We start from the raw sequence: 17,381 nt of genomic DNA on the forward strand, positions 1-17,381 counted from the left end.
CCAAATACTATGATATTGAAGCAGCAGCCTTATCAATCAAACAAGGCTTCCTAAAGAATTCCCTGGACAACAAAGCCCCATCTACTAAATAGCTAAGAACATATACCATCAGACATTTGGAAACAGGTTATCAGACCCTTATCCACATGCCTACCAGGCACTTTCCTGCCCAGGCCAATTTTCAAATTTCAGTGCTGTCGCACTTTGAATAACAGTTGCGCGGTCATGCAACACTGTACCCAAACAACATTGTTATCTTTTTTTTGGAGACAGATAGAGCTTTCTTTTGGTGACATTTAATCACCAATGGGTTTTTTATTGTTTGCTAAACAAAAACAAACAAAAAAAAAGACTGACAATTTTGAAAACAAAATATTTTTTTTCTTAGTCTCTGTTATAAAATTGTGTAAGTAAGCAATTTTTCTCCTTCACTGATGTGCACTAATGAGGCTGCAGTAATGGGCACTGATAGGCATCACTGGTGGTCATCTGACAGGCATCATTGATGGGCAATGAAATGCAGCACTCATATATGGCACTGATAGGCGGCACTGACTGGCACTGATTTGCAGCACTGAAAGGCAGCTCTGATGGGCACTGACAGTTGGCAATGATGGGCACTGAAAGGCAGCACTGATTATCAGTGTAGATTTCCCCTCTGAGGAATGCTGCTTATCGGCTCTCCTCTCATGTCAGCGTGAGGAGAGGACTGCCAATAACCGGCATTTCCTGTTTACATACAATCAGCTGTGATTGGGCACAGCTGATCACGATAGAACCTGTGCCATCGGCTCTTTACAGCGATCGGTGATCCGCTGTGTCCCAGTAACACAGTGCACCACCGATCGGCACGCATGCTCAGCTAGAGTGGGAGGATGTCATATGACATCCTCCCAGAACGAGAGAGCCAACGCCCGACTGTCATTTCCTTATATGGCAGACGGGCGGCGGTTACACTATGACATCTGTACTCTATTGAGTGTAGTTTTATATATTAAGCCCTTCAGTTCAGGTAGAAATCTATCATTCAACTGAACAGCAAGCAAAAATGTAAACAGATATGCCTAGTATCCAAAAGGTAGTAGCACTGCCTTCCATTTTCGACTATGAATGCATTAAAAAAAAAAATAATCAGTGTTACTACAAATAAAGAATTCAGACTTCTGTGAAAAAGTACCTTTCCAATTTTGCTGGAGCATTCTGGATCAATTGGAGCTTTACCTTTTAACACCAGAGTTCTCACTTGTTCTGTGTAACAAACAAATTGACATAAATAACAAGATGAACAATAGCACTCCAACGTTCTAACTTTTGGTGCCCCCTAAACTTCATTTATAGAGTACACCAACATGAAATATACAATAAACCTATCATTTAACTCACCTTTGCTGTGTTCCTCCTCAGTTTCCGTTTTTTCTACACTTTTGTTCCTTCGGGGACGTTTTGCAGTAGACCCATTTTGGACGTTTTGTTTTGGTGGGTCACTTTCTTGATCTGCAGCAACTACACAACACAACAGCAAAAGTTCCTTAAAAGCTTAAGTCAAGGCAAGTATAAAAGAAGCACTTTAATACAGCCCTGTATTTATTAATACATTAAAAAACAAAAAGTCAAGATGTTTTTCCATTTGGATAATGTAAGGGAGGGTGGGTATTAACCCTTGTCAAGTTTTTTTTTTTCAATCTGTGTCCCATTGGGGAGATTTCCCTTCACTTCCTGTTCAATATTTAAAACAAAGGAATTGAAATTCCTTGAAAGGAGTTGAAAGTGAGGGAATCCCTGGTTGTTAACAGATCTAGTGTCCCCATATGAATATTTTACACCTAATGGACTCCAAGAAATGGATGGATTATACAGTAAGGGTTACAGGAATTCAGATACAGTCAGGCTATGCGGCTACCTACAGAAAAACCGTAAGCCAGCCTCCAGTGTATCCCCTCGTCTTCCAAACAAGCCTTTGTGGAAAAGTACTGAGATACTACGGCCCATGTACTGTACAGATATAGTTAGTTAAGCACAGACCTCACTAAGAGGACTGTGCACCATCTGCAGCCCAGGAACCACCTGGGCCAATGGTAAACCTGATGGATTGAAGTTACACCTCCTACTATATAGCGTAACCTGCTAACACTACCAAGGGGGAGAAATTGAAGATCAAAACATTATCAATATTCTAGATCAGGGTTAAGCAACCCTCAGCATGCATGCCAAACATGGCATGCAGCTGCATTTGGGATGGCACATGAGGGAAGCCTGGGACACCCACCTCCCACATCAGAAAAGTCGGCCAGTGGTTGCAGCTGCTTTTAAGAGGTTAACACGATCGGTTCTTTCCCAGCCCGCCTCTGTTCCCGCCCACCTCACTCTGCATGACACTGAAGCAGTGTTGAGTGGTGAGCACAGCCTGATCCCCTCCTCCTATGGAAGCTGAGTCTGCACGGGTCAGTAAGCTCCTCCTCCCATCCTTAAAGTGCTCTCAACCTCTTCAATGGACATGTAGTGGAGCTGCTCCGTCCCACATTGCACACAGCTGACACCAAATTGTTTTACAAACACATCCTTGATCTGCACAGTGTGACTGTAGCTGGCTGTTGTAGCTGTGCTGCTTTCTGATCTGAGAACTACAACAGCCAGCTACAGTCACACGGTGTAGATCGAGGATGTGTTTTTAAAACAATCTGATCTCAGCTGTGTGCAGTGTGGGAAGGAGCAGATCTGTTGAGTGCCCTGCCACCAGTAACCACATTACCTGACCTGCTAACCCTGTCCTATGCCCTGCAGACCCCATCCTATTTCCCACCGATCCCTGTCCTCTACCCTGTGGACCCTGTCCTGTGCCTTGCAGACCCCATCCTAAGTCCTAGTGACCCGTCCTCTACCTCACGAACCCCATTCTGTGCACTGTAGACCCCGTTCTTTTCCCTACTGATCCCTGTCCTCTACCCTGCTGACTGCATACTATGCCTTGCTAACGCCTGTCCTCTGCCCTGCGGACCCCATCCTATGTCATACTGACCCATCCTCTACCCTGCAAATCCTGTCTTGTGCCCTGTGGACCCCATCCTATGTCCTAGTGACCTCAGTTCACTATCATGTGCACTCTAGACTGCATCCTATACCATACTGACCCATCCTATGCCTTGCTAAACCTTGTCTTCTGCCCTGTGGACCACGTCCTATGCCCTGCTGACCTCATCCTATGTCATAATGACCCCTGTCCTCTACCTTGCGGACCCCGTCCTGTGCCCTGCTGACTGAATTCTATGTCCTAGTGACCCGTGTCCTCTATCCTGCGGACTTCATCTTGTGCACTGTAGACCCCGACCTATGGCCTGCTGGACCCCTGTCCTATGGCCTGCTGGACCCCTGTCCTATGGCCTGCTGGACCCCTGTCCTATGCACTACTGACCCCATGCTTTTTCCTGCTGACCCCATCCTCTGCACTGGTTGCCCCTGTCCTATGCCCTTACTGACTCCTTCCCTATGCCCTGTTGACCCCATCCTCTGTCCTGCTTACCCATTCTATACCCTATTGACGTCATCCTCTTCCCTGCTGACCCTGGTTTTTTGCCCCGGTGACCCCCATTCTCTGCTCTGCTAACCCGTCCCCTGAACCGATGTCCACTATCCTGCTGACCCCCAGTCCTCTACCCTACTAATCCATGTCCTCTGCCCTACTAACCCCTGTTGTCCACCCTGCTGGACCCCGTCCCGTTTTGCTGACACCTGTATGCTCCCCTTCTGGCTTCTGTACACTGCCCTACTGACCTCTGTGTACACTGCCCTACAAACCGTTGACACCATCCTTTGCCCTGCTGACCAACCAATTCTTTGCCTCCTCACATTTTATACTACACCCCCCCCATCGGACTAGGCACAATCCTGGAGCAAGATGTCCCAAGCAGCCTGCTCTCATTTGGACTGGTAATTAAGTAGCTATTGGGAACCACTAATTTAAAGAGGTGCAGGAATTGGGACTGATCTGATGTGTGAAAGTGCAGAAATTGCAGATAATCTGAAGTGTGAAGGTGTAGGAATTGGGGTGATCTGAGGGGTGAAGATGCAGGAATTAGGATGATCTGAGGGGTGAAGGTTCTGCAATTAGGGGGATCTGAGGGTTAAAGGTGCAGGAATTGGGGCTGATTTGAGGTGTGAAGGTGCAAGAAGAATTGGAGCTTACCTGAGGTGTGAAGGTGCAGGATGTGTGCTTATTTGAGATCTGAGGGTCCAGAAATGGAGTCTGGTCTGAGGTGTAATGGTGCAGAAATTGGGGGTGAGTGCAGGAATTGGGGTGATTAGAGGTCTGGTGGTGCAGGAATTGGACTGTTCTAAAGTGCGACAGGAACTGGAGCTCCTCTGTGGTCTGAAGGTGCAAGAATTGGGCTTGATTTGAGATATAAAGTTGCAGGAATTGGAACTGCTCTTTAGTGGGAATGTGAAGGAATTGGGGCTAATCTGAGGGGTGAAGGTGCAGGAATTGGGATGATCTGAGGTGTGAAGGTGCAAGAATTAGAGCTTATCTGAGGTGTGAAAGTGCGGAAATTGGGGTGATCTGAGGTCTGATGGTCCAGAAATTGAGGTGATCTGAGGTCTGATGGTGCAGGAATTGAGGTGATTTATGGTGAGATGGTGCAGGAAGTGGGGATGATCTGAGGGGTAAAGGTGCAGGAAATAGGGTGGTCTGAGGGATGAAGGTGAAAGAATTGGTATTGATCTGCGGGGTGAAGGTGAAAGAATTGGTATTGATCTGGGGGGTGAAGGTGAAAAAATTGGTATTGATCTGCGGGGTGAAGGTGAAAGAATTGGTATTAATCTGCGGGGTGAAGATGCACGAATTTGGGTGATCTGAGGGGTGAAGGTGCAGGAATTTGGGTGATCTGAAGTATGAAGGTGCAAAGTTCAATATTCATTTCGTACTAGTATTCAATTTACAGCATTTCCCGAATAAAAATGTATTTTCATGATTGAGAGTGTGAAGTTGACTTTTTTATGTTACCGGCACTCTCAATTTTTGGAAAAAAAATATTTCAGCACACAATGCTCAAAAGGTTGACTGCCCCTGTTCTAGATGGAAAAAGCCAGGGCTGAGGTGGCAAACAACATAAAAACACTAGAGAAAATTCCCAAAGGAGGCAGATATTTAAAAGAAACCCCAGTACGATAAAACAGACAAGGAAAGACCAGTCTGTCTACAAGGAAAGGTCCACCATCCCCCATCCCAGGGGGATAAAATCTTGACTAAAGGGAGGAAGCTTGCTAGGCATGTTACCAGAGAATGTATGGTATTAGCAGAACCCAATAACTCACAAGGGCATGAAGAGAACCCCGAGTTCACTAGAGAACCCAAGGGTTCAATCCCACAAATGAAGTAAGGCAGAGGATAAGTTGAACATAGAGGTCAGTACTCTCAGAAGCAACAGGTGTATCTAGGCAGTGGGTGGCAGTTAAGAGCTGGTCTTGGTCAAACTTGTTGGTCAGGGAAGCCCTCTAGAGAGGGGGAGTCTAGGGCAATACCAGAAGAAACGGTTCATGTCCCAGGGACCGGAGACTTACCTTAGTAAGGAAGGGAATGCTAGGATGAGGCACATTTCCAGAACAAATAAAAGGGCTACAGTAAGGGGTGGGAAGGACCCAGACAGACTGGGAAAAGTGTGTGATCTTGTGAAAGAACACAGAACAGATAAGGAAAAAGGGGCCCCAGCTGGTGGGCTAAGAGTGGCAGAGTTTGGTAAATTTCACAACTGGACTTGAAAAAAAACAAATCCTTTGGCTGATAAAACCAATATATGAATTTCATCTGTGTATGCAGCAATTTGTCTGGACATCAACTTTTAAAAGAGTAATAGAAAAAAAATTTCAGATACTACATTTCTGAAAGCACAAGCCCACAACATATTTACTGTATCTGTAAGATCCAATGAGTCCACATCCATTACCCTTCAAAGCTAGTACTACAATTGCTAGCCCTTGGTGTGATAAGTCAGTTCTATCCTCTGATTTGGGAATAAAAAGGCTGGACTACCATTGCTAGCCTAAAACTAAAACAGCAAATTAAAGTGTAATTCCGGTCAAATTCTAACTCTTACTGTAATTGTACTCCCATCCCCATTCTAAAAGTATAGCTATTCTTCCCGGTCTGGGCAGGTAACATGATTGGGTCCCAGAGCTGGCTTTAGTGTAGAGGACAGGCAGCAACAACAGCTACAGAGCCTAGGCGATGACGTCATTCATAGGCTTACTATGGGGCAGCCATTGCCGGTTGTCCTTCCTCTATGCTGGACCAGAACAGCTTCAAAATAGAAGTAAAGACATCTTTTCTTTTATAGGGTAGACAAAATAATCTTACAATGGAGGGTGGGAGTAGATTTAGGCTTAGTTAGAATTTGACTGCAATTACACTTTAAAGGATATTGGGAAATGGTCTGTTTAATCTGCATTTAGCAGATATTTATTTATTAATTTATTTACCAAATGTATCACATACATTTCCAACACAGCCCTGTCTGCATCATTTTCATGGCTTGCACACCTACCAGATAAACAGCGTTGAATCTCTCGTTCATGCAGAGTCTGGCTATTTCTCTGCACCATAGCTCCCAGATCAACTGTGTAGGGTTTACCACCCATAATTAAAGACACAAGCTTTCCATCATGCTGAAGTGCAGACTCTAACAAGATGCAGGATTTGGCATCATAGGAGACCCAGTAATCTTCATCTGACTGCCACTGCCATACAAAATCTGCAATGAAAGATTACATGACAAGACCATACAATTTAAAAAAATGCACAAAACAAGATTTGATGTACTTACCATAGAATCCTGATGTACTCACCAAAAAAAAAAATAAATAAAAAAAATGGCCGGAATGGGAAGTGACATCGCTCTGGTCCTCCAAGGGCATAGAGATGAGTGGCGGCCATCTTTCTTTCACGCATCTCTATGCCCAGTGCCGGGATCGATGGTTTCTCAGGTAAGGCTGAGAACTACCGAGAGGCGGCCAGTGGCGACGACGGCAGGTGGGTGGGGTTTTTTCGGCACCTGTATCAGTGCTTTTTTTCATTTCGGCCAACAGCTGAAAAGGGTGTTTCCGGCCAAAGTGTTTCGGCCACCGAAATTTCGGTGCATCCCTACTAGGAACCCCAAGTTTAAGATCAATGTGGAGGAAGGATCCTTCCACATAAGTCCTGTCCATTCCCTTTATGTGTGACAAACTAACAACACTGCCATGGCAGGTTGCAAAGCAGGACTTCCTGGAAAAATCAAGGTTTTGGAAAAATTCTCCAAGCATTTATTGATAGAATCTGTAAATACAGGTATATCTTCCACATAAATTGATCAACATTGGTAACAGTCCACTTCAGATAAAATAAAGTAATCAAAAAATTCTGTGCACAAGTTCCACCTAGCTACAGCGATCTGGGAGAGTGCAAGACTAGTGGTGAGGGCTGCTGGCATCTGATCTATTCCTAAGCAGTTTCATATGGGAATGATCCAGAGCTTGCAGCAGTACAATAACCACACAGTGGCATTAATTTACTAAAAGAAAAATATAGACTGTGCACTTTGCAAGTGTGGTTGCATTAGAGCTTAGTAAACAAGGGGAAGCTCTGTTGACTTCAATCTAATCATGCGCAAGAAATAAATGCAGATTTTTGTACTTTTCTTTGCATGTGACTGGGTGTTCTTTGCAAAGCGAAACTTTACTTCATTTACGAAGCTCTGGAGCAACTCCACTTGCAAAGTGCACAGTCTATTTGCCTTTTGTAAATCAACTCTAGTCTCTTCATACCTTTATTCATTCATGTAATGTGAGGGCATTTTATTTCTTTGCTTTAATAAAATATTTTCTACAGTGAGCATTATGCATTGATTATTTCTTTGAAGCTTTCACATAGACAGAGATGTGATGTTTATGTTTGGCTGGCTGAGTGTTATTTAAAAATTGCCTCCAACATTTTTGAGAGTGTTCAAGAGGGCTTTACCTTGGAGATATCCATCTGTAGAAGTTTGTGTGACCTTTGCAGTGGGGGTCAAACAACAATATGAGAGCACACCTTTCTTGGTGGAGATAGCAAAGGATCCAAAATTTCAAGAGATTTTGAAGCCACGGAAAAAAAAAAGTTTTTTCCAGAAAAAGTAAAATTTTTGGAAAGACTAAAAAAAAAAAAAAAAAAAAAAAAAAAAATCAGTGTGGAGTAGTTTTACAAATTGAAAGTCATTTTGTTACACTGGGATGCACAACATTTTATCGCCGCCAACCCAAATTGCCAGACCATTTGCATGGAAACCCATTACGGTTTCCAAATTTAAAGTTTATTTGGGCCTAACCCTCAACATGGGCATTACTAAAAAAAAAATGAATTGCGGTTTTATTGGTCCACAGACCCAATTCATCAAATGCCTGTGTTCTCTGCTGCCATGGCCAGACATAGATATGAGAGTATAATGTGTTTTAAGCATTTCAACGACAATATACTTTGTCGTCCTCGGGGTGACCCTGAATTTGACCGGCTCCACAAAATTTGGCCCCTCGCAAATCACCTTAACCAAAAATTTGCAGATGTCTATTCTCCCCAGCAAAACATCTGCGTTGATGAGTCCCCAATTTAATTTTTCTGGCCGCCTTGCATTCAAACAATTTCTCCCCAGTAAGCGTGCCAGATATGGGGTCAAGATGTAAAAGACCTGTGAGAGGGCAACAGGCTATACATAAGTTTTGGATTTATGAGGGAAAAGCCCCCCGGATACCCAGACTACATGGGGAGCAGTGGCAAGATAGTTTGGGACTTAGTGTCATGCTTTTTGCCATATGGGGTACCACTTATACGTGGACAAATTTTATTCAAGCGTGCCACTATTTAGACATTTGTACAATCTTGCAATTGGCGCATGTGGCACCGTGCGACCTAATCACCGGGGCTTCCCCCAACAGCTTGTAAATACCCGTCTTCGAAAGGGGGAAAAAGCCTGCTTGAGAAATGAGGAATTGCTCGCAGTGAAGTGGAAGGACAAACGTGATGTTTTCGTCCTGTCTTTCATTAACTCAGACATGACCATCCAAATTGCCATGGCAGCTGGTGTTGTTGAGAAGCCCCTCTGTGTCCACGACTAGAACCTTAACATGGAAGGGGTGGACTTCAACAACTAGATGATGAACCAGTATTTCGTTTCCCGTAAAGCCAGACGCTGGACCAAAAAAGTGTCTGTTTATTTCAATTGCCAAAATATAATGCTTTCGTGCTTTACAAAGCAACTGGCCGAAGAGGATCCTACCTAAAAATCCAGGAAGAGATCATCACGGCCCTTTTTTATCCAGAAGGTGCTATGGCCCAACCCCCAACCCAGATGCAGTTAGCCAGCTGCATGAGAGGCATTTTCCGGATGCCATTCCTGGTACCCCAACCCAAAGGACACCCCAAAAAAGAGGTGTCTGTAACAGACATGGATTTAAGTGTGACACACACTTTTTTTGTCCCTCCTGTCCTGGCCAACCTGGTCTCTGCCTCAAGGACTTCCGTCGCTACCACACACTCGTAGAGTGTGCAGCATGGCACAGTTCAGGGCACATATTTGCACATGGTCTCGAAAGATGTTAGGTAGTCAGGAAACTGGCTATTGCATTTTGAGAGACCCTACAATCTAGTTTAGTTATAATTAAAAAAAAAAAAGCCAAAAACATTAAAAATAAAAAAGTACAAATACAATACAAAATTAAACATTTTAAAAACCAAAAATAGTTGTAGTTTTTTTGTTGTCGAGTTACTGTTTTACTGTTACGATTTTACGGTTTTGTTAACCATTGCTGTTTTCTTTGCAGGAATGCCATTCAGCTGCAGCACCAACCTGTTTATTGCGACAGCAACAGTAACTTGCTCTCAGAATAAAAGAGCATATATGCCGAGGCATGGGGGCTGGGCATGGGGGTTGGCACATATTTCAATAAAAAAGTTGTTTTATTGAGTTACTGTTTTATTGTTAACCATTGATGTTTTCTTTGCAGGAATGGCATTCAGCTGCAGCACTGACTTGTTTATTCTGACAGCAACAGGATCTTGCTCTCAGAATATACATAAGTAAGTGTATGCAGTGCTGTTGGAAGATATTTTTCATCTAAAGTAAAAAAAGTGCATATATGCCAAAGCATAGGGGCCTGGGGTGGCCAGTGGGTGGATGGCCCCTATGCTTCAGTATATATTTTGAAAAAAAAAATTGGCAGAGATTTCATCATCCACATTGAACAATGTGAATAGAGGAATCTGTTAAAAAGAAAATTTCATGTGTGCCCACCATTATAAGTGGGTGGATGCAGGGCGGTACAGTCTAATGGTGGGAATACCACACACTTTTTCTGGCAGAGGTTTTTTCTCTTTTTTTGATTAAGCCCACAGGCTGCATACCAGAAAAAGGACATAGCATATATACCAAACAAGGACCAGCGATGTACTGGTACATCACTCGACTTTGAGTGGTTATACCAGGATGATACCTGCAGCTGCAGGCATCATCCTGGTATGGTTTTTTTCAGCCAGCGATCAGCTTTTATGTAAAAGCAATCCTAGTGGCTAATTAGCTGCAGGAGTGCTTTTACAAGCAGCTGGATATGTCCCCCCTCCCCCGATGCCTTCTCGGGCAGTCCTGTGCCATCAGGGGAACCTGAGAATGCAGCCGGTGTTTGTCAGCTGTCAGCTGACCATAGAGCTGATTGGAGACCAGAATGGCGCCAATCATCTCTATAGTCTAAGAAATCGGAAGCTACAAGCATTTCATCACTTCCGTTTTGCAGGATATAAACAGCACCATTTGTAAATTGGGAAAGCATCTGATCACACCGATCTTGGTGAGATTAGATGATGTAAGGGCAGAGGAGATATCTAGAGTCTAAAAAAAGAATACTTGTCAATGCCCATTGCAGTCACAGGGGATATTTGCATCCCCTGTGATAGCATTAAAAGTGATTTAAAAAAAAAAAAAAAAAAAAAGAAGAAAGAAAGAAGGAGGACAGTGCAAAAATAATAATAATAATAATAATAAAAAAAAAAAAAAATCAAAAAGCACCCTCGCCCTCCCCCCCCGCGTGCGCAAGCGTTGACCCTGTGCTAGTATGTAAACAGCGGTTGCACCATGCATGTGAGGTAGTGCCGCGAACATCAGATCAAGAGCAGCAATTCTAGCACTTCACCTCCTCTGTAAATCTACAGTAGCTTGTAAGAGGCTTTTAAAGCGTTGCCTATGGATATTAAAAATGTATGCAGTTTGTCGCCACTGCACAGGGCGTACGCAGTTTTAAAGCATGTCATGTTTGGTATCTATTTACTCAGCATACCATCATCATTTATATGTTACCAAATAATTGGCCAATATATTGTGTTTTTGTGCATTAAAAGTAAAAAAAGTGTATTTTTTTTCAAAAAATTTGCATTTGAAAAATCACTGCACGAGTACGAATGTGACATAAAAAATAGCAGCACCCACCATTTTATTCACTAGGGTGTCTGCTTTAAAAAATATATAAATGTTTCTGGGTTCAAAGTAATTTCCTAGCAAAAAATACTGATTTTTTTTATGTGAGCAAAAAGTGTCAGAAAAGTCTTGGTCTTCAGGTGGTTAGAAGAGCGAGTGATGTGTGGCATAAATGTCTAATGCTGGGCATTTTTTTTTTTTTTTTTACACAAAATTGTCACTTAAATGATTTATTGCTTACACATTCCATGGGAATATGTAGAATTACTCCACATAATACATTCTGCTACTTCTTCCGAGTATGGGGATACCACATATGAGAGACGTTTTGGCACTCTAGCCAAGTACAGGACCCCAAAATCCTATAAGCACCTTCTTTATTTCCTCATTACACTTCCTGACTACCTATCACAATTTTGGAGGCCCTGAAATGCCAGGATAGCACCAACCCCCCCCCCCCCCCAAATAACCTCTTTTTGGAAAGTAGACACCCCAAGGAATTTGAGAAGCATGGTATTTTAGAGATCTATCTCATTTGTTGCCACACGTTTTTGGAAAATGAAGAAAGAAAACAAACATTTTTTCTTTTTTTTTTATATTTCAAATCCTTGTGAGAAAAAATTAGATCTGCAAAATACTCACCATGCCTCTTTTTAAATTCCTTGGGGTGTCTACTTTCCAAAAAGTGGTCATTTGGGATGGGGGAGTTAATGCTATCCTGGCATTTCAGGCCCTCCGAAACTGTGATAGGTAGTGAGGAAGTGAAATGAGGAAGTTACGCACCTTCAGGCTTTCAAATTGGTCATTGGATTTATGGCTTCTGTATGTGGCTAGGCTCCCAAAAAGTCTCACACGTATATTTCCACATATTCCCATGGCTTGTGTGAGAAATATATCATTTAAGTGACAACTTTGTGTAACAAAAAAAAAAAAAAAAAAAGTAATTTTCCAAAAACTTGTGGGAAAAAAAATAAATCTTCCATGGACTCAACATACCTCTCAGCAGATAGCTTAGGTTGTCTACTTTCCGAAAAGGGGTAATTTGGGGGTGATTGAACTGTCCTGGTATTTTAGCACCCCAAAAAATGTGATGGGCAGTCAGAAAGTAAAAACTGTGTAAATTCCATTATCTATACCATTGTTTGTAGAAGCTATAACTTTCACACAAACCAATTAATATGCAGTTAAATGGTTTTTTTTTTTTTTAATTTTTGGTCTTTATTTACAAACACAAAAAATAAAAAGCACACAGGTGATTAAATAACACTTGGAACAGGCTGCATGATATACATGTATGTTATCCAGCCTGCGCGTGCCACCTGCCCATATTAAATATACTGTGTGAAAGTGGGAAGCAGATAATATAAGTTGCGGTGTATTTTTAAAACACTTAGTTTTTTTGAGGTGTGGGAACACACCTCATATAAGCAAACCCCCCTTAGAGATCCACTGTTGGTTACAAATTGGGGGAGGGGTTCACCGAAAGAAACACCACCGTGTCCTAGATCAATACTAGAACTGCACCCTCCTCCCCCTGGGACATGGGCTGCTTCCAGGGACACACTGCTGCTGCCTGCCTTGACCCCACCAGCCTGCTCTGACCCAGGAATCAGCAAATAAAGGACAACCTGGCCCTTCCATCCCACATCCTTCTCCTCTAGTCTGGGAGAGACCAGCCGTAGGCCAGCCTCCCAGGAAGGACATACACAGGGGAGCTAGCAGGAACTACAGTAGCATGGAGAAGGATGGAGAAGAGGGAGGACAGGAGAGGAGCCCTGACAGCTGCCCAGGCCAGGCGCCTCTCCTCACGTCAACAATGAGGAGCCAGGGAAGAGGGTGAGCAGAGATGAGGGGAGTGCTAAAATGAGTTGATACAGAGCTATGCCGGCCACATCATTCTCCTGACACAAGGTCCTCGCCCCAGGCCCAGGAAGACACAACAGCCACCACCACCGGCGATGATGACAACTGAGGTCAAACCCAACAATCCACAGACAGGGCTCCGAGCCACTATCACTGCCATCTGGACCAGTCAGAGCCTGCCAAGCCAAAAGCAGAGGCAATGAGAGACGTGGGTAGTTCAGCCACCTGATGCCTCACCTGAGCGCCATCGGGGCAAATCGCAGGCAAGAATCTTGCAACCCGTCCAATTAGCGCTCAGAATACAGGAGCGGGCCTTGCTTGTGAAAGAAAAAATAAGATATCAAGGAGACAGCCAATAGGGTCAAAGGTGGAGGGACTTAACAAGTGATTCCTGGCAATTGGGGTGCGTCTCGGCCAATTATTTAGCGACTCCTCTGCTCTGACAAGCTATGCTCACGCCAGTGTAAGCGCCAGCTGGTTCAGTGGGAAAGGAGATCCCAGGAAAGCTTTGGAAGGCAGCCCTTCCAGCTGCTTGTAAATGCAATTGAGCAACTAGTTAGTCACTCCGATTGATATTACAACAGAGCCAACCATCAGTAGCTAGATGATGCCTGTATAACCCCCGGTATAACGGCTCAAATGAACCACAGCTGAAGTTGTGTATGTGTAGTCTCTCTCCAAATTAACTACAGCTTTGACAGAGGCTCCTGTGGGAGTAAGCATTTTAGTTACGGAAGTTACAGGCATGCTGTGGACAAGCATGGCATCCTGTGTCTGCAAGGAAAAAGGAAGGAGCCAAACATGGATCACACCAACACAGATCTGCCTCTGTGCTTGGTGTGCTCAGAATAAAAAAGACAGACGGAACTGGCAGGATTATCAAGTAAACATGATGAACTGGAGAAATACCAGATGAACAGGTTAGATTTAGCCACAAAAAATGATATAACAAATATGTGAAAGAGAATTTTTTTTCTTTGTTGGCAACATGCACTTTATGGTTTACCCATGACCTGTGTGGTCAGAAAGTAAACAAAGTTGCAATTTGTCCCACAAATAATGTCTAACTGTGAAATTCACTTAGGTTCAAAACAAGAAGAGGGCAATACCCGATGGAACTAAGGAAGCCTCCGCAGAATGTAGAAGCACAAGCAGAGGACTGCATCCCAGGCTGTCAGTGTCAGGTTCTGAGAGGAAGCACACAAGGGTGCCCCATAGGTTGAGAGGCCTGTGTAACCATGGACTTACAGTACATTAGGGCAGAGTCCACAGTAGGCACAGAATGGAAAGATCAATTCCCTCCCGTTTCCCCTCTCCCCAAAGCAATAGCGCAAGGTAACCAGCAGAAGGTAGGGTTCAAAAGACTCTCCACACCCTGTATCCAGCTGACCCAGCTCAGCTATTGAGTGCAGGCCTTGAAGAAAAAAATAATTCCCTGCAAAAAAGGTCCCAGCAGGGTTTTACTCCTGGAGATTAGGCAAAAAAAAAAAAATGAAGCTGCCTCTAGAGGTTGGGAGATTCGGCCTACGTCAGGGGCTAATCTAATGGCTATGCTCTTTTTTTTTATGCCTAATTTACTATTCCTGAAAGTGGTGCTATTACCCAATGATCAGAGTCGTAAGATCCATCTGTATTCTTCAATGAATAGCTTAGAAAAAAAAGGAAGATTTAATTTCAATTATTACAAGCCTACTCTTATTAATCTGAATGATCCTTGAAATTTGAAAACTTTATTTTTGAAGAATCCCACACATTTAAATCCTTCACTTGTGTGACACATATTCGCTATCCCTTTTAAATATGCACTGCTGTGTAACATTTCACACAGCCTGCTTTGTGAATTACAGGAGGCACAGTCAGTACAGCAAACATTCCACATCATATCTGCTTCCAGGCAGCAAGGTAGCATGGAATATGTAGTTCTTAGAAATCGAATGTAAACCATAAGGAATGAGCAGCATGCATGGAATCTCGGAAGTTGTGGAAAAAGATGTCCAGCAGATAAGCAGAAGTCTCAACATAAAAGGAGATTTTTCATGTAAGCTTACTGTAAATTGGATTGTCAAAAATTAAACTCTTATATTGCTATAAAAATGCTCATGTTATAAAATGAAAGTGAACATTGTGACTACAGAACTTACCACAAAAGTAAATCAGTGATCACACTCCATGAAGATTTTTTTTCAGTAGATACAAAATCTGCTAAGCCGCTTTAATGTAAACAATAATGCTAATAAAAAATGCATTTGGGCATAATCATGCTGACAGCAGTGTTGGTTTATATGGTCAAACAATACAGAGTGTTGCATAGCAAGATCTATAAACAGTCTTAAAGCGCATCTATTGTCAAAATGGAAAAAAAAGTCATATTAAAATAGAAGTACAGCCAAAGCTCTTTTGGCTGCACTTCTGTGGATTACAGGAGTGCGGTCCATTCTGCACTCCTGTGATCTGTTTTCAGCCAATAGCAGGCTAAAGTCCACTGTCGGCTGACGTCACTCAGACTGGGGAGAGATTGAGACATTAAAAAGTCGGGATCCACCCAGATCCGGCACCTGGCTCAGTCTCTCAGCAATCTGCTGAGAGGCTGAGCCAGCTTCTCCCTCCACCTCCACAGTCCAGCGCTCCAGTGAGTTCTAAATGTTAGAACCAGTGGGGGACCAATACTGCATCCACTTAGCTAAGTATAAGATCGAAAAAAAACCCCCAAAAAAAACAGAACTCTAAACTTCTCTTTTAAAGTAGAACTATAGGTAAAACTTTAAACATTCCATTTTGGATAGAACAAGGGAGGTTTATAATTTTTTTTCTACCACCTGTGTCCCTTTTCAGAGATTTTACTTTTACTTTCTGTCCTACAGCAAAACAAATTAAGGGTATTCCTTGGGGCTCCAAGGTCACCAGAACTAATGTTCTCATGGGCAAATTTTCCCCTCTCTTTCCTTTCTGGGAACAACCCAAAATTCTGGATTTTCTTTTACGTTCAACGATAAATGGTAAACCAGACAAACAGAGAGGGTGAATCTCCCTAACAGGTGCACAGACAGCACTAAAATCCCTCTCCACTCAATCCAAAACTAAAAAAAAAAAAAAAAAAAAAAATTCCTTTAGTTATACTTTACATAGTAGGCTAGAAATAATTGAAATACAATCTCCACACATTTGCTTCCTTGAATTCCGTGACATGTGTTTACTGTGCACTCAGAGTACTGTCTCACAGAATTCACACAGCCTGTGTTTTGAACTATAGAGGAGCTGAAAGGAGGAGTTTCAGGAGGCAGAGTCAGTACTGGAATCACTGCTTGCAGGCAGCAAGGTGTCATGGGATATGTAGTCCTTACAAACTAAAAGTAAACAGCAGAGGAGAAGCTGCAGGGAAATCTAGCAAGTTGTGGAAAGAGATTGCCAGCAGACCAGGAAGCACTCACAACATGAATGGAGATTTTAAAAATAAGCTGATATTGGATTATCAAATATAACTAGTGTTTGAATTGCTATTACCATGCTGATGTTAAGAACTAAAGTCAAAACTTTATTTTTTTTCTAACAGAATAAAGAAGGGTTCTAACCAATGTAAGGTTTTTTTTTGCTACCTGTGGGAGGCAAAATACCCCTAAAAAGTGAGGGAATCTCTGGTTGTCACCAGGGCCACCAAAATTAGTGTCCCCAGTATTCCTATTCTGGGGACAACCCAAAATGCACTTTTGTTGATAACAGTAAACAAGACAAATAGAGGAGGGCGAGACTCCCTAATGGGAAACAGACCGTAATAAAAACCTGACAGGTGTTTTATTCCTTCTCCACATCGTCCAAAACTAAAAAAAATAAAAATTTTTGCCTTTAATTATACTTTAAAAAGATGAAAGTGTATGCTGTGATCATGGATTATCTTAAAATTAAGCCTAAATAAAGCCTTATAAAGATGACCTTATGCAGGAGTAGGAGTCTGGCCTTACGTAGCAAGGATGTTAAAAAAAAAAAAAAAAATTGACAATTTTGCAGCATTGTTAAAAACTGAATATCACATTATGAAATCTGAGATATATTTTCAAATGA

At 42.7% G+C, this 17,381-nt stretch overlaps 1 protein-coding gene across 5 annotated transcripts in view; it reads right to left on the bottom strand.

Annotated features, from left to right (window-relative positions):
- PARP2 (poly(ADP-ribose) polymerase 2) overlaps nucleotides 1-17,381 on the bottom strand; it is a 79,743-nt gene that overhangs the window by 42,013 nt on the left and 20,349 nt on the right. For 3 of the 5 annotated variants that reach the window (XM_089687021.1, XM_089687022.1, XM_089687024.1), the window contains 3 exons: nucleotides 6,534-6,740; nucleotides 1,384-1,503; nucleotides 1,178-1,248 (listed from right to left, as the gene is read on the bottom strand). In XM_089687021.1, the coding sequence (XP_089543147.1) occupies nucleotides 1,178-1,248; nucleotides 1,384-1,503; nucleotides 6,534-6,740 (398 nt within the window). The remainder of the gene's footprint in view (nucleotides 1-1,177; nucleotides 1,249-1,383; nucleotides 1,504-6,533; nucleotides 6,741-17,381) is intronic. The other 2 variants (XM_089687023.1, XM_089687025.1) reach the window with 1 other exon arrangement.

The sequence above is a fragment of the Staurois parvus genome, unplaced genomic scaffold (genome assembly GCF_062004578.1).
Source record: "Staurois parvus isolate SC_StPar_1 unplaced genomic scaffold, SC_StPar_1.0 ptg000415l, whole genome shotgun sequence".
Lineage (NCBI taxonomy): Eukaryota > Metazoa > Chordata > Amphibia > Anura > Ranidae > Staurois > Staurois parvus.